Here is a 22,090-nt window from a genome sequence, read left to right on the forward strand (position 1 = left end):
AACCTATCAACCTGCGTCTTAAAAATATTTAGCGAGGCAGCCTCCACCACTTCAACGGGCAGAGAATTCCAGAGATTCACCACCCTTTGAGTGAAGAAGTTCCTCCTCAACTCCGTTCTAAACCGCCCCCCCTTTATCTTGAGGCTGTGCCCTCTAGTCCTACTGTCCTTACTGAGCGGGAAGAGCTTCTCCACCTCTATCCTATCCATCCCATTCATCATCTTATACATCTCAATGAGATCTCCCCTCATTCTTCTAAACTCTAACAAGTACAAGCCTAGTTTATTCAGCCTCTCCTCATAGTTCAACCCCCTCAACTCCGGTATCAGCCTAGTAAACCTCCTCTGCACTCCCTCCAAGGCCAAAATATCCTTGCGTAAGTGCGGCAACCAAAACTGCACACAGTACTCCAGCTGCGGCCTCACCAGTGCCCTATACAGCTGCAGCAAGACCTCCCTACTTTTATATTCAATCCCCCTCGCTATGAAGGCCAGCATCCCATTCGCCTTCCTGACCACCTGCTGCACCTGCAGACTGGGTTTTTGCAACTCATCCACAAGGACCCCGAGGTCCCTCTGCACCGTCGCATGCTGCAGTTTTTCACCATGTAAGTAATAGTCCTTCCTACCATTATTCCTACCAAAGTGGACAACCTCACATTTGCCAACATTAAATTCCATTTGCCAGTTCCTGGCCCATTTGCCCAGCCTATCTAGATCCTTCTGCAGACTCTCCACACACTCCACACAATTTGCCGTTCCACCAATCTTGGTGTCATCAGCAAATTTTGACACCATATACTCGGTTCCCTCCTCCAGATCATCTGTATAAATGGTAAATAGCTGAGGCCCCAGCACCGACCCCTGGGGCACTCCACTAGTCACCAACCGCCAATCCGAATAGCACCCATTGACCCCCACTCTCTGCCTCGTATTTGACAGCCAATCGTCTAACCACGCTAAGACCCTACCCCCAACTCCATGCCCCTGACCTTCTGTAATAACCTTTTGTGAGGCACCTTATCAAACACCTTCTGAAAACGCCTTCAGATACACATACAGGCACTATATATTGTACAGAGCAGTGAACCCTAGACGTTTTTTCCATCTTCGCCCAAATTCCATAAGAGTCCTCTAGTTACACTAATGCAGCATTTCTGATTCCTACATCTGCCGTTCTGGTGGGTTTGCTAAATGAGCATTTTCTGGGTCACTTATTGTTTTCTTGTCATGTACAGATTTTCCTATTCCTGCAAGCCATTTAGGATTAAACCCTTTAGTTTCAGTTACCTCTTCTCATTCCTCCTAACGAAGTGTTTCACTTTGCACCTTCCTGTATTGAAGTTTCATCTGCCACATCTCTGCTCATTTTGCCAGCCTGTCTTCTTAGAGTGTATCCATTATCCATCTCACACAGTTAAACCAATCTTTCAAGTTTTGTGCTTTGTGCACATGTTGAAATTGTGCCCAGAATACCCAAATGAAAGTTTTATCAATATCAAGAAAAACAGTAATTATAGTACTAATTGGGGAAAAAGCACTGTATACCTTTCTGTACTTCAAAAACAAACACTAGTTTGTTTCCTGTTACTAAGCCAACTTCATATCCATGCTGCTATTGTCTCTTTTATTTCATGGACTTCAATATTGTTGATAAGCATATTATATGGCACTTTTCGGACGTCTATTTGCACCACACCAACTGCACAACACTCCCAGTTACCTCATCAAAAAGCTCAAATCAAGTCAGTTAAATACATTTGCCTTTAGCAAATCAATTCTGTCCTTCCCTAATTAATCTACACTTGCCAAAGAGATTGTTAGTTTTGGCTTGATTGTTGTTTCTAAAAACTTGAACTCAAATAAGGTTAAGCTGGCTAGCCTGTAGTCACTAAGTTATCTTTACATTTTTTTTGAATGAGTATGCAACAATTACAATTCTCCAGTCCTGTGGCACCACCCTGTATTTAAAGAGGGTGAGATCGTTGCCTATACCTTCACAATTTCCATACTTCATCATCATCCTCAGATGCATCACATCCAGTTGTGTTGACCTTATTAACTTTTCAGTACAGCCAGCATTTGCAATAATTCCTCTGGCAATTTTTTAAGCCCATTTAGTAGGTCAGTTACCTCCTTTCACTTTGAATTGGGTGGAATTTTTTTTCTTGCTAAAGACAGATGCAAAGTATTAACTTTATACAGTAGCCATGACCTCTGCCTTCATGAATAGTTCTCCTTTTTGGTCCTTAATTAGCCCCACCAGTCTTATTACTACCCTTTTTATTATTTATGTGCCTGTAGAAGACTTGTGTATTCTGTTTTATGTTGGTCACCTGTGGCTCCTACTTCTGCATGGAGGTCGGTCACCAGTGGAGTGCCCCAGGGATCTGTTCTGGGACCCTTGCTGTTTGTAATTTTCATAAATGACCTGGATGAGGAAGTGGAGGTATGGGTTGGTAAGTTTGCCGACGACACGAAGGTTGGTGGTGTTGTGGACAGTTTGGAGGGAAGTCAGAAGTTGCAGTGTGACATAGATAGGATGCAAGACTGGGCGGAGAAATGGCAGATGGACTTCAACCCGGATAAATGTGTAGTGGTCCATTTTGGCGGGTCAAATGGGATGAAGGAGTATGATATCAAGGGTAAGACTCTTAGCAGTGTAGAGGATCAGAAGGACCTTGGGGTCTGGGTCCATAGGACTCTTAAATCGGCCTCGCAGGTAGAGGATGTGGTTAAGAAGGCATATGGTGTACTGGCCTTCATCAGTCCAGGGATTGAGTTTAGGAGTCGGGAGGTAACGCTGCAGCTTTATAAGACCCTAGTCAGACCCCACTTGGAGTACTGTGCTCAGTTCTGGTCGCCTCATTACAGGAGGGATGTGGAAACTATTGAAAGGGTGCAGAGGAGATTTACAAGGATGTTGCCTGGATTTGGTGGCATGCCTTATGAGGATTGGTTGAGGGAGCTCAGTCTTTTCTCCTTGGAGAGATGAAGGATGAGAGGTGACCTGATAGAGGTGTATGAGATGTTGCGAGGTATTGATCGGGTGGATTCTCAGAGGCTTTTTCCCAGGGCTGAAATGGTTGCTCCAAGAGGACACAGATTTAAGGTGATGGGGATTAGGTACAGAGGAGATGTCAGTGGTAAGTTTTTCACTGAGGGTCGTGGGTGAGTGGAATCGGCTGCCGGTCGTGGTGGTGGAGGCAAATTCGATAGGGTCTTTTAAGAGACTCCTGGATGAGTACATGGGACTTAATAGGATTGAGGGTTATAGGTAAGCCTAGTAGGTAGCGATGTGATCGGTGCAACTTGTAAGTCGAAGGGCCTGTTTGTGCTGTAGTTTTTCTATGTTCTTTCCTTTGCACTTCTTCTGACTGTTCCCCTTACCCCCTCAGAATTGTCTCAAACTACTTACTGATATCCTTGATCCTGGCACCAGGATGGCAACATAACATTCCAGAATCATGCCTGCAATTGAAGAAGCACTTGTCTGTTTCTTCTGCTATTCAATTTTCTATCACTTGTTTTCTCTATGTTCCTCCCCACAGTTCAACTGAGCTGTTGCTGTGAATCTGGCACTGCTGCAGAGGAATCATTTTCAGAACTGAATAACAGTTTGAAATGCGCAGTGCTTGCAGGGGACTCTGTGGTACCTGTCAGGTGCTCCTTAACTGTCTGTAGTTATCTATTCCCCCTACGCCTGTGTGGGAGTCTTAAACTTGAGGCAGACGATCTTCTGAAACGTGGTATCCACGCTGTTTTATGGATACACTTCAGTGATTACAGTTGCAGCACAGGTTCTGAAATCCAGAACTTGAACTTGCTGCGTACGTGGTTGTCCAGGATACACTGTATTCTGGAGCTCATGCATGGAGCAGCATGTGCATTACACAGCAATGAGGTGCCCTACCACATTTCCCACTTCTTACTTACTAGAAATAAACTTGAACCTTAAAAAAAAGGTTACTGGGGAAAAAATTTGCAAAGCTGCACCTGCTTCTCTCTCTGCACAGAATTCCCACTTTTACCAAATTCATGACTTTCACATTTTATTAACAATGAACTCATTTCTGTGACCAACAGGTATGGGAGCAAATTAGAACCTCACTCAAGTTACAATTCCTCACTCAGCTTCCTGCTCTCAATAATTAATACCTATTGAGGCAACCACTTCCAACTGATTGCCAGTTAACTGCCATTGACATTCAATTTCTGTAACTGGATAGTTTAGTTAGCTAGTAGTCTCTTTTAAGGTGTTTAAAGCTCTAATGATAAATTTTCAACTGGATTTCCCCTTGTGCACAGAATTGGCACTTGCATCAAATTCCTGCCTATAGCACTCTGTTAACAATGCACTGAGTTGTGCGAACACTGTTTCCCTCCTACCTCTGGATACAGGAAGTTGCAGCCACTTACGGGAACGGTCGCATAGTGTAACTTGCAAGGCCATCATTTGTTGCCGATCCCTAAGTGCGCATGAACTGACTGGCTTGATAGGCCATTTGAGAGGACAATTAAGAATATATTGCCGTGGGTTTGGATCACATGTATCCCAGACCAGTTGAGAATGGCAGATTTCCTTCTCTGAAGGGCACTGGTGAACCAGATGGATTGTTAAGTTGTAGTTTCATGGTTAGCAGCTTTCATATTTAGCAGCTTTTATATTCAGCAGCTTTTATATTTTTAAATATAAAAAAAGACAGCAAGAGTTCTTATAAATATATAAAGAAGAGGAGGCTGGCTAGAGTGAATGTTGGACCCTTACAGGATGAGAGGGGGATTTAGTGGTGGGAGGTGAGGAAATGGCGGAGGCCTTAAATAGGTTTTTTGCCTCGGTCTTCATGGAGGAGGACGCGAATAGTTTGCCAGATATTAAGGATAGAAGGATGGTAGGAGTTGAGGGCCTGAATGCGATTACTGTCACTAGAGAGGTAGTGCTTGATAGACTAACGGGACTGTTGGTGGACAAGTCCCCAGGACCGGATGGAATGCATTCCAGGGCTCTGATGGAAATGGCAGAGGTGATAGTAGATGCCTTAGTGATTATTAACCAAACTTCGCTGGATTCTGGGGAAGTGCCGGAAGATTGGAAAATGGCTAATGTTACGCCGCTGTTCAAAAAAGGTGGCAGGCAAAAGGCAGGGAATTATAGGCCGGTTAGTTTAACGTCTGTAGTTGGAAAAATGCTTGAATCCGTCATCAAAGAAGAAATAGCGAGGCACCTAGAAAAGAATGGTTTGATAGAGCAGACGCAGCATGGATTCGTTAAGGGGAAGTCGTGTTTGACAAATTTATTGGATTTCTATGAGGATGTGACTAGTGCGGTAGACAGAGGGGAGCCGGTGGATGTGGTGTTTCTCGATTTTCAGAAGGCGTTTGATAAGTTGCCGCACAAAAGGTTGCTTCAGAAGGTTAGGGGGCATGGAGTTGGGGGTAAGGTGTTAGCGTGGATAGAGCATTGGCTGTCTAATAGGAGGCAGAGTTGGTATCAATGGGTGCTATTCAGACTGGCGGTTGGTGACTAGTGGAGTGCCGCAGGGATCGGTGCTGGGGCCTCAGCTATTTACCATTTATGTAGATGATCTGGAGGAGGGGGCTGAGTGTAGGGTGACAAAATTTGCTGATGACACGAGGATGAGTGGAAAAGCAAATTGTGCGGAGGGTGTGGAAAGTCTGCAGAGGGATCTGGATAGGCTGAGCAAGTGGAGTACAATGTTAGCAAGTGTGAGGTTATCCACTTTGGCAGGAATAATAGTAGGAGGGATTACTATTTAAAGGGCGAAAAGCTGCAGCATGCTACGGTGCAGGGGGACCTGGGGGTCCTTGTGCATGAGTCGCAAAAACCCAGTCTGCAGGTGCAGCAGGTGATCAAGAAGGCGAATGGGATGCTGGCCTTTATAGCGAGGGGGATAGAATATAAAAGCAGGGAGGTCTTGCTGCGACTGTAGAGGGCACTGGTGTGACCGCAGCTGGAGTGCTGTGTGCAGTTTTGGTCGCCGCACTTGCGCAAGGATATATTAGCCTTGGAGGGAGTGCAGAGGAGGTTCACTAGGCTGATACCAGAGATGAGGGGGTTGGACTATGAAGAGAGGCTGAATAGACTGGGTCTGTACTCGTTGGAGTTTAGAAGGATGAGGGGGGATCTTATAGAGATGTATAAGATAATAAAAGGGATGGATAGGGTAGAGGTAGAGAGATTCTTCCCGCTCAGAAAGGACAGCAGGACTAGAGGGCACAGCCTCAAGATAAGACAGGTGGGGGGGGGGGGCCAGTTTAGAACGGAGTTGAGGAACTTCTTCACTCAAAGGGTGGTGAATCTCTGGAATTCTCTGCCCGTTGAAGTGGTGGAGGCTACCTCGCTAAATATATTTAAGTCACGGGTAGATAGGTTTTTGACAGACAAGGGAATTAAGGGTTATGGGGAGAAAGCGGGAAAGTGGAACTGAGCCACTTCAGATCAGCCATGATCTTATTGAATGGCGGGGCAGGCTTGAAGGGCTAGATGGCCTACTCCTGCTCCTATTTCTTATGTTCTTATACCACTCCACCACTGTCTCTCTCAGCTCAAAACTGAGTAACTTACTACGTGGCTCCTAAGTCTGTCCATAAGGCACAAATCAGGAATGTGATGGAATGCATTACTGGCTGGGATGAGTTCAACTCCAACAATACTCGGCTCAACACCATCCAGGGCAGAGCAGTATATTTGATCAGCATCCCGTTCGTCGTCATAAAACATGTGCTCCCTTCACGACACCCAGTGGCAGCAGTATGTACAATATACAAGTACAAATCGCCAAGCATCTTTTGATAGCACCTTCCAAATCTACGACCTCTGTCACCTTGGGGGACAAGGGCAGCGTAAGAGCATCACTTCCTGCTAGTTATCTGACAAGTTGCCCACCATCCTGACTTGGAACTTTATTGCCATTCCTTCACTGTTATTGGGTCAAAATTCTGCACTTTTTTACAACACCGTGGACATACCTACACCTTGTGGACTGCACCAGTTCCTCGGGCATTTACGGTAGAACAACAAATGCTGACCAACAACATTCTCATCCCACAAACAAATAAAGTGCATACAGCAGGGAAATTAATGCTCAATGTTAAGATAAATTCTGAAATATATCATGAGCTACATTTAGATAGTTAGAAGCATGACTTCAAATGAGTCCCGTACAATTATCTCCCATTTCTCCCCAATAGCTGGCGAGTTGCAGATGTTGAACAGTCAAAGCTGCAGATCTGCACGTTGGAGGATGACCAGGTAACTTATTACATATCAGAAGTTTTAAGCAGTCTTTGGAGAATTATGAATCTGTTTTGTTTTGTTGACAGTCTTTAAACTCTTCAATTGTCTATCCTTGAATACATAGTATGAGGATATGTCTGATGAAGCCTTCCTTAATCGCCATTCCAAATGTGAGGAAATGGAACGTTCTAGATGGTGCTTGTGGTCTTCGTCCAGCTCAGCCAGGAGAGGAAGCAGGTAAATGCAACGCAGGAGGCTCCTGTTTCGAATCCACAAATTAATTTGGATTGCACTATAGAAGTATGTTGGAGTAAACCTGATGGCCTGAAATCTAAGGAGTTAAAATAAGTGGCTGTAACGATATGGATGCCTTGGTTTTGATTTTCCCAACTCCCTAATTGCGGAAAGATCTCAACAGATTGGAAAACAACAAATGTACAAAATGAGCGAGATGGAAAGTAGCAAAGTGTGAACCAGTTATTCTTTCGGTAAAAGCTTGAATCAGTTGTTAAGGAGATAATAGCGAAACGTTTGGAAAATCATAACATATGTCAGGCAGACTTTGTAAATTGAAAAGCATTTTTAAAATTTATTTGTTCATAGCATGTGGGTGTTGTTGGTTGGGCATTTGTGGGCATTTATTTATTTTGTTGGCATTTATTGCCAACCTGTAATTGCCATTCAACTGAGCAGCTTGCCATTTTAGACAGCATTTTAAGAATCAGCCACATTACTTGAGGGGAGCAGTGAAAGGGTGCGTTTCTGAATGGAGGGCTGTGACAAGTGGTGTTCCTCAGATCAGTGCTCGGACTTCTTGCTGTTTGTAATATATATAAATGATTTGGAGGAAAATGTAATTGGATTAAGTTTGCGGACAAGACAAAGGATGGTGGATTTGCAGACAGTGACAAGGACCATCAGAGGATGCAGCAGGATATAGATCAGTTGGAGACTTGAGTGGAGAGATGGCAGATGGAGTTTAATCCTGACAAATGTGAGGTAATGCATCTAATACAGATAGGAAATATACGGTAAATGGCAGAACCCTTAGCAGTATTGATAGGCAAAGTGACCTGGGTGTACAAGTACACAGGTCACTGAAAGTGGCAGTGCAGGTGGAGAAGGTAGTCAAGAAGGTATAGGGCATGCTTGCCTTCATCAGCTGGGTATTGAGTTTAAAAATGGCAAGTCATGTTGATGCTTTATAGAACTTTTGTGAGACCACACTTGGAAGAAAGTGTTCAATTCTGGTCGCCACACTACCAGAAGGATGTGGAGGCTTTGGAGAGAGTATAGAAAAGATTTTCCAGGATGTTGCTGGTATGGAGGTCATTAGCTACAAGGAGAGGTTGGAGAAACTTGGTTTGTTCTCACTGGAGCGACGGAGGTTGAGGGGAGACCTAACAGAAAGTCTACAAGATTATGAGAGGCATGAACAGAGTGGATAGTCAGAAGCTTTTTCCCAGGGTGGACGAGTCAGTTACTAGAGGGCATAGGTTTAAGGTGCGAGGGGCAAGTTTTCAGAGAGGTACAAGGCAGATTTTTTACACACACTGGAACTCGTTGTCAGGGGAGGTAGTGGAAGCAGACATGGTAGTGACTTTTAAGGGGTATTTTGACAAATACATCAATGAGATGGAAATAGAGGGATATGGTCCCTAGAAGCTTAGGGGGTTTTAGTTAAGTCAGGCAGCATGGTTGGTGTAGGCTTGGAGGACCAAAGGGCCTGTTCCTGTGCTGTATTTTTCTCTGTTCTTTGTACTGTGCATTTTTTTATATTCATTATTGGGACATGGGCGCCATTGGACGGCCAACATTTATCTAAAGACACATGTAGGCCAGATCAGGTGAGGATGGTGGATTTCCTTCCCTAAAGGATATTGGTGAACCAGATGGGTTTTTACTACAATGGTTTCATGATCATTAGATTTTTAATACCAAATTTTTGTTGAATTCAAATCCCACCATCACTGTGGTGGGATTCAAACCTGGGTCCCCAGAGCATTATCCCAGGTCCCTGGATTACTAGCCCAGTGACAAGACCATTACCTCCCCCCTAATTTATTAGAGCCCTTTGAGGAAGTAATAAGGAGGGTGGGTAAAAGGGACTATTTGCATTTCCAAAAGGTGCCATATGAAAGATTACTACACAAGGGAAGAGCTCATGGTGCTACAGGTAATATTAGCATTGATGTTGACTAACAGGAAGCAGAAAGTCAACATAAAATGGGTCATTTTTGTACTGGCAACTATTGGAATGCCACAAGTATTATTGGAGCAACAACTATAATCAACTTGGATGAAGGGATTGAGTATATGGTAACTAAATTTGCTGCTGATACAAAAATAGGTAGGAAAGTAAGTTGTGATGAAGAAGAGAGTCTGCAAAGGAATATGTATACGTTAAATGAGTGGGCCAAAATTTCATACATCAAACGTAATGTAGGAAAATGTGAGCTTGTTCACTTTGGCAGGAAGAATAGAAAAGCAAAATATTACTTAAAATAGAGATTTTATCTGTGAATCAAGCAATCTGGATATTCTGGTACGCGAATCACAAAAGGCTGGTGTGCAGGTACAGCAAGTAATGGAAGGTCAATGGAATTTTGGCTTTCATTGCCAAGGAATTGGAATATAAAAGTAGAGAAGTATTGTTAAAGCTTTCCAGGCCCTTAGTGTATCCTCATTGCGTAAAATGCAGGATGTCTGGCTGAGCGCCAGGGCAGATGAAATACAGGGATATGCTGACAGAAACAACTTGAAACGGTTCTATGAAGCCCCCAACAATCTCTACGGTCTCGGTCTCTGGGGAGTTCCCCTTCCTGAGTACAAATGGTACAACTCTCATTACAGAGAGGGCTCAGTTCCTGCAGAGATGGGCTGAACACTTTGAAGTCGTCCTCAACTGACCGTCATCTATTAACGATGAGGCAATAGACAGGATTCCCCAGGTCGATATCAACAGCACCATGGATGATCCACCAGTAGTTGCCGAAGTCATGAAAGCTGTTAGCCAGCTATCCAGTGGCAAAACCCCGGGGCAGATGCCATATCCGCAGAAATCTACAAAGCTGCTGGCCCTTTACTTATCGAGAAGCTCACCGAGTTGTTCCAGTCCTTTTGGAAGTAAGGATCCATTCCTCAGGAATTTAAAGATGCTTCCATCGTACACCTCTACAAGAGGAAGGGCAATCGGCAAGTATGCAACAACCACCGAGGAATCTTGCTGCTCTCCATCACAGGAAAAACCCTCACAAGAGTCCTGCTATATCATCTGGTCACTCATCTGGAGCTGGGCCTGCTTCCAGAGTCACAATGTGGCTTCTGCAAAGGTCGCAGGACTATTGACATGATTTTTGCTGTGCTCCAACTTCAGGAGAAGTGCCAGGAGCAGAATCATGAGCTCTTTACAACCTTTGTTGACCTCGCGAAAGCCTTCGACACTAACTCGACAAGGCCTGTGGAAGGTTATGTCAAAGTTCGGCTGCCCCTGCAAATCCATTCAGATGGCACGCCAGTGCCATGATGGCCAGAGTTTTGGATGGCGGAGAATCCTCTGAGGCATTCCCAGTCACCAATGGCACCAAACAGGGCTGTGTACTCACATCCACACTGTTCAGCATGATGTTTACTGCCATGCTGAATGCTGCCTTCCAGGACAGTGTTGCTGGAATCAGCCTCAAGTACAGAGTAGATGGGAAGCTCTTCGACCTGAGGAGACTTCAAGCAATACCAACGTGAAGGAGACTGTTCTGTGAGACTTCCTCTTTGCCGATGACTGCGCCCTGTATACTGGCTCAGACCCAGAGATGCAAGTCAGTATGGACAAATTTTCCACGGCTTGTGACAACTTTTGGACTCACCATTAACATTAAAAAGACCGAAGTCACGCACCAGCCTGCTCCTCGTGCACCGTACGCAGAACCCATAATCACTATCAGAAGGAACAAACTACAAGCAGTGGACCAGTGCACTTACTTGGCAGCACTCTCTTCCCAAGCAGTGACTATTGATGCAGAAGTTAACTGCAGAACAGCAAAGGCAAGTTCTGCTTTCGGTCGACTGCGCTCCAGTGTATGGGAACGTCGAGGAATCAGCCCAGCACCAAAACTGAAGGTCTGCAGTGCTGTGATACCCACTACCCTCCTGTATGCCTGTGAAGCATGGACTGTGTATCGAAGGCATGCAAAACAGCTCAATCATTTCCACATGACTTGTCTTCACAGAATATTATGCATCAGATGGCAAGACAAAGTACCAGACATTGAAGTTTATCTCTAGAGCAAATCTACCATCAGTCCACACACTGCTGATGAGAGCGCAGACCCGGTGGGCAGGTCACGTCATCTGTATGCCAGACGAGCGCAAACCCAAGCAGCTCCTTTTAGAACATAGAACACTACAGCACAAACAGGCCCTTCGGCCCACAAGTTGCGCTGATCACATCCATACCTACCAAGCCATAGAACTATCTATAACTCCCAATCCCATTAGATCCCATTTACTCATCCAGAAGTCTTTTAAAAGACCCCAGCAAGTTCGACTCTACCACCACTGACGGCAGCTGATTCCACTCACTCACCACCCTCTGAGTGAAAAACTTACCCCGACATCTCCTCTGTACTTGCTTCCCAGCACCTTCAACCTGTGTCCTCTCGTAGCGACCATTTCAGCCCTGGGAAATAGCCTCCGAGAATCCACCCTATCTATTCCTCTCAACATTTTATAAACCTCTATCAGGTTGCCTCTCAACCTTTGTCTCTCCAGGGAGAAGAGACCTAGCTCCCTCCACCTATCTTCATAAGAACATAAGAAATAGGAGCAGGAGTAGGCCATCTAGCCCTTCGAGCCTGCCCTGCCATTCAATAAGATCATGGCTGATCTGTCGTGGCTCAGTTCCACTTTCCCGCCCTCTCCCCATACCCCTTAATCCCCTCTCTTATCAAGAACCCATCAACCCGCTTCTTAAAAATATTTAGCGAGGCAGCCTCCACCACTTCAACGGGTAGAGAATTCCAGAGATTCACCACCCTTTGAGTGAAGAAGTTCCTCCTCAACTCCGTTCTAAACTGCCTCCCCTTTATCTTGAGGCTGTGCCCCCTAGTCCTACTGTCTTTTTTGAGCGGGAAGAGTCTCTCCACCTCTATCCTATCCATCCCATTCATCATCTTGTACGTCTCAATGAGATCTCCCCTCATTCTTCTAAACTCTAACGAGTACAAGCCTAGTTTATTCAGCCTCTCCTCATAGCTCATTCCCCTCAACTCCGGTATCAGCCTAGTAAACCTCCTCTGCACTCCCTCCAGGGCCAAAATATCCTTGCGCAGGTGCGGCGCCCAAAACTGCACACAGTACTCCAGCTGCGGCCTCACCAATGCCCTATACAGCTGCAGCAAGACCTCCCTACTTTTATATTCAATCCCCCTCGCTATGAAGGCCAGCATCCCATTCGCCTTCCTGACCACCTGCTGCACCTGCAAGCTGGGTTTTTGCGACTCATGCACAAGGACCCCGAGGTCCCTCTGCACCGTCGCCTGCTGCAGTTTTTCGCCTCGTAAGTAATAGTCCTTCCTACCATTTTTCCTACCAAAGTGGACCACCTCACACTTGCCAACATTAAATTCCATTTGCCATTTCCTGGCCCATTCGCCCAGCCTATCTAGATCCTTCTGCAGACTCTCCACACCCTCTGCACAATTTGCCGTTCCCCCAATCTTGGTGTCATCAGCAAATTTCAACACCCTGCACTCGGTTCCCTCCTCCAGATCATCTATATAAATGGTAAATAGCTGAGGCCCCAGCACCGACCCCTGGGGCACCCCACTAGTCACCAACCGCCAATCCGAATAGCACCCATTGACCCCCACTCTCTGCCTCCTATTTGACAACCAATCCTCTATCCAGGCTAACACCCTACCCCCAACTCCATGTCCCCTGACCTTCTGCAATAACCTCTTGAGGTACCTTGTCAAACGCCTTCTGAAAATCCAGAAAGACCACGTCCACCGGCTCTCCTCTATCCACTGCCCTAGACACATCCTCATAGAACTCCAGTAAATTTGTCAGACACGACTTCCCTTTAATGAAACCGTGTTGCGTCTGCCCTATCAAGCAATTCCCTTCAAGATGCCTCGCAATTTCCTCCTTAATGACGGATTCTAACATTTTACCTACCACAGACGTTAAACTAACCGGCCTATAATTCCCCGCCTTTTGCCTGGCACCCTTCTTAAACAACGGCGTAACATTAGCCGTTTTCCAATCTTCCAGCACTTCCCCGGAATCCAGCCTCGTCTGGAAAATAACCACCAAGGCATCCACTATAACCTCCGCCATTTCTTTCAGAACCCTCGGATGCATTCCATCCGGTCCTGGCGACTTGTCCACAATCAGCCCCTCCAGTCTGTCGAGCACCACCTCTCTAGTAACAGTAATGTCATTAAGACCCTCCAGTCCTACCAACTTTCCATCGCTAACACCCGGCAAATTATTCACGTCCTCCTCCGTGAAGACAGAAACTAAAAAGTTATTCAAGACCTTAGCCATTTCCCCATCCCCTACCACTAGGTCCCCTTTCTCATCCTCTAAAGGACCAACGTTCACCCTAGCCAGCCTCTTCCTTTTTATATATTTATAAAAACTCTTGCTATCCTTTTTTATATTAAGTGCTAGCCCAACTTCATAGCTTCTCCTACCCTCCTTTATCAACTTCTTTGTCAATCTTTGTTGACATTTAAACCTTTCCCAATCCTCTTCTCGCCCACTGCTCTTAGCTACTCTAAATTCCTCCGCTTTTAATTTAACACTTTCCTTCACCTCCTTCGTTATCCACGGCTTATTACCTCTCCTCCTACTGTCCTTTTTGACCATCGGAATAAATTTCTGCTGAGCACCAAGAAAGATCTCCTTAAAGATCCTCCACTGCTCCTCAGCAGACCTACATAAGGCATGCCTCCCAATCCAGGCAACATCCTTGTAAATCTCCTCTGCACCCTCTCAACAGCTTCCACATCCTTCCTGTAGTGAGGCGACCAGAATTGCACACAGTACTCCAAGTGGTGTCTGACAAGGATCTTATAAAGTTGCAGCATTACCTCCCGACTCCTAAACTCAATCCCTCGATTAATGAAGGCCAGTACACCATACACCTTCTTGACCATATCCTCCACCTGCGAGGCCGATTTTGAGTGTCCTATGGACCCGGAACCCAAGATCCTTCTGCTCTTCAACACAGCTAAGAGTCCTACCGTTGATATTGTACTCCTTCATCCCATTGGACCTGCCAAAATGGACCACTACACATTTATCCGCATTGAAGTCCATCTGCCACTTCTCCGCCCAGTCTTGCATCCTATCTATGTCACGCTGCAACTTCTGACATCCCTCCAGACTATCCACAACACCACCAACCTTCGTATCATCGGCGAACTTACTAACCCATCCCTCCACTTCCTCATCCAGATCATTTATGGAAATGACAAACAGCAAGGGTCCTAGAACAGATCCCTGGGGTACTCCACTGGTGACCGACCTCCATGCAGAAAAAGACCCATCTGCAACCACTCTGTCTTCTGCAGGCAAGCCAGTTCTGGATCCACAAGGCCAAAGCCCCTTGGATCCCATGCCCTCTCACCTTCTCAAGATGTCTTGCATGGGGGACCTTATCAAACGCCTTGCTGAAGTCCATATAAACCACGTCCACCGCTCTTCCTTTGTCAATGTGTTCAGTCACATTTTCAAAGAACTCAACTAGGCTCGTAAGGCACGACCTGCTGTTGACAAAACCGTGATGACTATTTCTGATCATTCTAAACTTCTCCAATGCTCATAAATCTTGTCCCTCAGAATCCTCTCCATCAACTTACCAACCACTGAGGTCAGACTTACCGGTCGGTAATTTCACAGGCTATCCCTGTTCCCTTTGTTGAAAATAGGAACCACATCTGCAATCCTCCGGAACCTCTCCCGTCTCCATCAACGATGCAAAGATCATCGCCAGGAGCTCTGTAATCACTTCCCTCACCTCTCACAGTAACCTGGGGTACATCCCATCTGGTCCTGGCGACTTATCTATCTTGATAGAATTTAAAAGTTCCAACACATCATCTTTCTTAACATCCACATACTCAGGTTTGCAGCAGACTGAAAAGATTGTCGTAAAACCTCCCAGATCACTTTCCACCATGAATACTGAGGCAAAGTACTCATTAAGCACCCCTGCCATTTCTTCTGGTTCCACGCAGACTTTTGCCCTTCATCTTTTATAGGTCCTATCCCTTCTCTTATCCTTCTACTCTTCACATATTTGTAGAATGCCTTGGGATTCTCCTTAATCTTACCCGCCAAGGCCTTCTCATGTCCCCTTCTGGCTCTCCTGATTTCTTTTTTAAGCTCCTTTCTACAAGCCTTATACTCCTCTAGATCCTTAACATCTCTTAGCTCTCTGAACCTTTTATACGCCTTTCTTTTCTTCCTGACTAGGTTCACCACAACCTTTGTGCACCCCGGCTCCCGCAACCTACCAAAACCTCCTTGTCTCATTGGAACGTTGTCGTGCAGAGCTCCAGTCAAACATTACTTGAAAATCCGCCACCTTCCTTCATTACTTTTCCTCAAGAACACCTCCTTCCAGTTTACTCGTCCAATTATCTGCCTGATGTCTTCATATTTCCCCTTACTCCAGACAAACACCTTCCTAGCCTGCCTGATCCTATCTCTTTCCAATGCTATCGTGAAGGAGACAGAATTATGATCTCCATCCCCGAGATGCTGTCCCACCGAGAGATCCGACAGGTGTCCTGGTTCATCTGCCAGCATCAGGTCAAGTACAGCCTCTCCTCTCGTAGGCTTATCCATGTACTGTGTCAGGAAACCCTCCTGAACACACCTAACAAAGTCCTCCCCATCCAAACCCCTTACCCTAGGGATATTCCAGTCGATGTTTGGGAAATTAAAGTCTCCCATCACGACAACTCTGTTATTACTACATCTCTCTAGGATCTGTTTCCCTATCTGCACCTCAACTTCCCTATAACTATTGGGTGGCCTATAGAAAACACCCAGCAAAGTTATCGACCCTTTGCTGTTCCTAACTTCCACCCACAAAGACTCCGTAGACAGTCCCTCCACAGCATCCACCTTCTCTGCAGCCATGACACTGTCCCTGATCAACAGTGCCACTCCGCCACCTATTTTGCCTCCCTCCCTGCCCTTCCTGAAGCATCTGAATCCCGGCACCTGAAGTACCCAGTCCTGTCCCTGAGACATCCAAGTCTCTGTAATGGCCACCACATCACATTCCCAAGCAGCAATCCACGCCCTAAGCTCATCTACTTTGTTCACTACACTGCTGGCGTTAAAATAGACACACCTCAGACCCTCGGTCTGGGCACTTCCCTTCTCCATCACCCGTCTAACCTCCCTCTCATACTGTCTACAGTCCTTCTCTACCTGGGAGCTAACGTCCTCGCTCTTGGTCTCCTCATCTCTTTTCTCTCCCCCCAACCTTTCTAGTTTAAAGCCCCTCCAGTAGACCTAGCCAACCTTCCCACCAAGATGTTGGTCCCCCTGGGATTCAAGTGCCACCCGTCCTTACTGAACAGGCCACACTGCCCCTAAAGAGGTCCCAATGATCCAGGAACCGGAGTCCCTGTTCCCTGCTCCAGTCCCTCAGCCACGCGTTCACCCTCCACCTCATTCCATTCCTGCTCTCGCCCGCGGTGCAGGCAGCAATCCTGAGATTACCACCTTCGTGTTCCTCTTTCTCAGCTGTCTACCTAATTCCCTATAATCCCTTTTCATGACCGCTTCCCTCTTCCTGCCTATGTCAGCGGTACCTATATGAACCACAACCTCCGGCTCCTCACCCTCCCCTTTCAGGATGTCTGGGACGCATCCAGAGACATCCCGGATCCCAGCTCCAGGGAGGTGCGTCCGCAAAAACGCCTGTCTGATCCCCTCACGATGGAGTCCCCTATTAACACTGCCTTACTACTCTTTTCCTTTTTTGAAGTACTGGGTCTGGGTCAGGCTGAGCTCCAGAGACCTGGCCACCGCTTCTTCCCCCAGCAGTACTCAAACAGGAGTACTTATTTTGAAGGGGGACATCCACCGGCGTGCTCTCTATCACATGAGCTTTCCTCTTCCGAACAGTTAGCTGCTTGCCTTCTTCCCGTTGCCCCAGTGTGACCACTTGCCTGTAGCTCCTGTCAATTACTTCCTCATTCTCTCTAATGAGATGAAGGTCCTCGAGCTGCAGTTCCAGTTCCTTAACCTGGTCCCTTAGGGACTCCAGCTCCACATACTGAGCACAGATATGGACGTCTGAGAGACCAGGAGCCTCCAGGACCTCCCACATATTGCATTGGCAACGTACTGGCCTCATACTCATACTTGCCCTTTTTAGAAATACAGAGAAAAAAGTAATAGAAACTTATAACTTACCTTGCCTCACCCTTTTTGTTTAGGCCCTGTGAGCCAAAGCCCTTATAGCTCACACACAAAAAAACAAAAACAAACTTACCTGCTCTCACTTCAAGCCCCTCTCTCTTTTTTAGGTTAGAGGAGGTGGGAGGGTGGGATACTCTACCTGTGTACTCTTCCCTCTTTTGGGAACTCTGCTGGAAGACCTCGCATGGTGGTTTCAGAGACACACTCAAGGCCTCCCTGGAGTTGTTTGACATAGACACGACCACCTGGTAAATGCTAGCACAAAACCTCCCTATCTGGCACTGCCTCATCCACAAAGGTTGTCAAGCTTACGATGCAAGGTGTATTGCTGAAGCACAACTTAAGCGCGAGCTGCGCGAGTCCAGAGTCACCAGCGCAACAACTACAGTGTCTACACAAGTCTGTCCAATATGTGCCAGGCTATTCCGTGCCCGAATTGGCCTGATCAGTCATCTTCAGACACACCACATCCAGCCTCAAAATGATTAATGGTGTTGAGGTCCTCATCGATGACGATGGACAAACAACACGTATCCTCACCTAGAGTATAGTTCAGTCTTGGCCTCCTTACTTAAGGAGGGATATAATTCTCTAGGAAACAGCTCAGAGAAGTTTCGTTGGGCTGATACCAGAGCTGAAGGAGTTGCCTTATGAGGAGAAGTGCAACAGGCCTATACTCTTCGGGATTTAGAAGAATGAGAAATGATCTTATCAAAACATAAAATTCTGAGGGGACTAATCTGGGAAAATGTTTCCTCTTGTGAGTGAGTATAATTTGGGGACGGAGTTTAGAAATAAAAGGTCTCCTATTTAAGACAGATGAATTTACTTTCTCGGGATCGTTAATGTTTAGAATTCTCTTGCATCACGAGCAGTGGAAGGCCGGAGGCATTGAGGCTGACTTGATTGACAAGGGAGTTGAGCGTTATGTGGAGCAGACAGAAAAGTGGAGGTCAGGCCACAGCTTGATCAGCCATGATTGTATTGAATGGTGGACCAGGCTCAAGGGGCTGAATGACCTACTTATTATTTCATAAAATGTTCAGTCACCTCAAAAATACTGCTCAATTACACAGTACCTCAAATGTCTAACTGGTTCTCTTTTACAATTCCCCATACTATCTGCTGCTTTGCACTGTTGTTCCACACATTGACCTCCCACTGTGTAAACTGCCTGTGTGCCATCTCTCTTCAAGGCTTGGGAATTTGTTCCCTTGTTATATCAGAACAGGTGAAAGCTTTCACCCTTTCATGCCAATGCTAGCATTAAACTAGGTAACGACTAATCAAAATCTCAACTCCATTTACGTGCTCTATCTTGTTCGTACCCTTAAGGTTTGTTTCCTTTCTCTCCTTTCATTCAATTTTTTTTTATCTTTATAATTGCGATTTATCCTTCTATCTTCCTACCCCATCCAGGTCCGTCAATATCAAGTTTACCTGTAGCTTTTGCAATTTGAGTCATCTGAAAATTTAAACTATCTCATTTCTGTCCATGTTCCCAAGCCGCTGTGTCCTGTTATGGTCAGTAAGCTATCTTAAGAGCTACTATTTTATCCATTTTCTCTCCAAAACCCCTTGCTGATTTTGGAGTTTGTTCTGGTTGAGCAATTTTTTTATGTGTCAGTATCAACGTTGATGTCGTTGGACCTAATTTTGCACTTGCCTCACATCTGCATGTGGGTACTTTCTAGCTGAGCGGCCATCTGGAAGAGGAAATCCAGGTACTTTTCCACTCCTGAAGAGCACCAGCACAAATGATAGCAGCTCCCCTGCTCATGTATTACATTTTCTTTATTTGTTCATAATGCTTCATAAGCTTATGAGGCTGTACCTGTTGCTAGTTGTCCTGAGAAGCTCGGACTACAACACTTATGTTTTGAATGACTAGATGGCTCATTGGAAGGTTAAAGAGGCAACCGAGTCGTAGTTTGGGACGAGTCACATGTAGACCAGATCAGGTGAGATGGCGTTATCCCAGAGATTTTCTAATCATTTGATTTCAGTACATGGCCTGATTCTTTGCTCAGTAAACCATGAGAAGGAGTTTCAACTTGTAATATACTGTAGTTAGTGCTGTTTATATTAGGCCACAGACAAGTCTTGTTTATCTTTGCTTTATTTTGTTATTGAAAGCAAGTCTTAATGTTTTCAAAGTATTTTATTCTCGGTCTATTTATTGAGCTCTGTCATCACCGAGATAAAACTCCATTGGACCACCTTCTTGATTCTCCAGGAGAGAAATGGGGTGGGGGGGGATGTTCTCCTAAAATGTTGTTGCTGCTATTAACTTCCAGAGTAAATAAATGATGCACTGTAATACTAAAACATACAGATCCTCAATTGGATCCCTGGTCTGCTTGCTTTTAGCCAAGAAGTCTGACAACACCAGGTTTAACTTAAACCTGGTATTGTCAGACTTCTTACTGTGTTTACCCCTGTCCAACGCCGGCATCTCCACATCATGCTTTTAGCCAAGGCAGAGATAAAAGCTCTGTGGTTGGTCTCCGTTCTAAGTAGATTGCAGCATTAATTCCCATCCTGATCACTTGTCAGTGACTTGTGCTGGAAGTGATTGTGTATGGAGGAGAGGCTTTGCTCAGTGCATACTTTGTGATTTAATAGTCTGAAAATCCTTACTATTCAGATTTGCATGTGAACTGATTGCGGGATTGAGATAATGACAAAAAGTTAATGACCATGTTGCTGGCATGGGGAAAGAAAATTGGGTTGGTCCCTTAATGCAGAATTGAGAACCAACTAGTTAAACAATATTTTGGATTAATGTCCTTATATGGTTCCTTTCTGGTTTCAGATCTTCTAACAAAGCTGATGGTAGATCTACCCCTCAACCACAGCAAGCAAACGCAACAACTCCTCAGCCTGTGTCACCCGATAGTGGATTCCACCTACTTAATGACTACCCCCACACTCCTTCATTCACTGGCCCTGTTAGCCCTGAAACCTACTCATCGCTCAGTTCCTTGTCTTCAAAAGACCGCATAAGGGTCCTGTCCTTCAGTGAGGATACACGGTCATCTACACCTGAAGTCACAGATGAAGAAGTGCAGGTATGTTTGAATATCCATAATAGATTCAGAATCTTGAGTCTGTGCATTCTTCTATTAAAAATCTCAATGTCTACAGTAATGATGGCAATTAGCCATATGTGATAAATTGGGAAACCAGATGTGATTAATCACAGTTCTGATTAGTAATTAAAAAATGAATAATGTGTATAGTTATTCAGCCTGTGATCTCAATATTCGTATCTGTATGGTGTGTGCATGTGCGCTTTTACATTTATTGTGCAGCTCAGTGGCATGGTTCGCACTGCTGCCTCTCAGCATCAGTGACCTGAATTCATTTCCAGCCTCAGGTGACTGTGTGGAGTTTGTATGTTCTTCATGTCTCTGCGTGGGTTTTTTCTGGGTGCTCCAGTTTCACCCACATGCCAAAGATCTGTGGGTTAGATTGATTGGCCCCTTAATGTCAGGGGGATTAGCAGGGTTAATATATGGGATTACGGAGACAGGGCCTGGATGGGACTGTTGTTGGTGCAGGCTAGATGGGCCGAATGGCCTCACTCTGCACGAAGGTTTCTGTGATTCTGCCCGTAAAATGGTACAGCAAAAAGTATGAAATGTTTTTAATCATTGAGAGTACCTAATTTTCTTTATTACTGAATGATGGTAAATGTTAATTAATTGCACAAAGATCAAGTACAATTACTTGAACTGTATGTAGAAAGAGAGGAGTTTTCTACTATAAAACATGAATGTGGCTATCACCTCAGGATGTCCCAAAGTAGTTTACAGTCAATGAAGCATTCTTGAACAAGGTACTTTTAAAAGGTGAGAAACTGAGTGACTTCAGTGTGAAAAGGAAGACTGCATTACGTGGATTTGGGCTGCATGCAGTTCGCTTCTGTGAAGTGCATTAATGAACAAGTTAGAGTTTGATGTTCACTTGTAAATTTTGTTGTTCTGGTGCCAGACCACAAATTTCCAGATTTATTATTATTAATTTCCAAACCCACCTTGTGAAATATGAGCTGTGCCTGCTGGTCAAATAGCATGCAATCCAGAGGTTCTTTGTCTGCAGACCATTTATCAGGTCCAAAGGTTCTGCACACAACCTATTGGTTCTATCCCACCCTCTCTTGCTTGCTACTGCAAAGGGCATTCATCAGAATCATGGAAGAATGGCAGTTCTTTTTAACGAGAAATTAATAGTTGCTGTTTGGTTCCAAATCGAAGAACATCAGTCTTAGCTCAGGCTGCTTTCACTTGGTTTCTCTCCTTTGATTTCAACCCCACAGATATTAAAATTTTAAGCTTGCAGTTGTATGTTATCAGCCTTAATGTAAATCTTTTTAATAAAA

General features: G+C 45.2%; 1 protein-coding gene across 1 annotated transcript in view; it reads left to right on the plus strand.

Moving 5' to 3' along the window:
- The window catches only part of LOC145346765 (KAT8 regulatory NSL complex subunit 1-like), a 168,125-nt gene that overhangs the window by 144,495 nt on the left and 1,540 nt on the right, over window positions 1–22,090 (plus strand). Inside the window, exons 11-13 of the mRNA XM_080194464.1 lie at window positions 7,212–7,272; window positions 7,382–7,494; window positions 20,522–20,777. Coding sequence (XP_080050590.1) covers window positions 7,212–7,272; window positions 7,382–7,494; window positions 20,522–20,777 — 430 coding nt within the window. The remainder of the gene's footprint in view (window positions 1–7,211; window positions 7,273–7,381; window positions 7,495–20,521; window positions 20,778–22,090) is intronic.

Source organism: Carcharhinus amblyrhynchos, chromosome 8, assembly GCF_965287045.1.
Source record: "Carcharhinus amblyrhynchos chromosome 8, sCarAmb.v2.hapA, whole genome shotgun sequence".
Classification (NCBI taxonomy): Eukaryota; Metazoa; Chordata; class Chondrichthyes; order Carcharhiniformes; family Carcharhinidae; genus Carcharhinus; species Carcharhinus amblyrhynchos.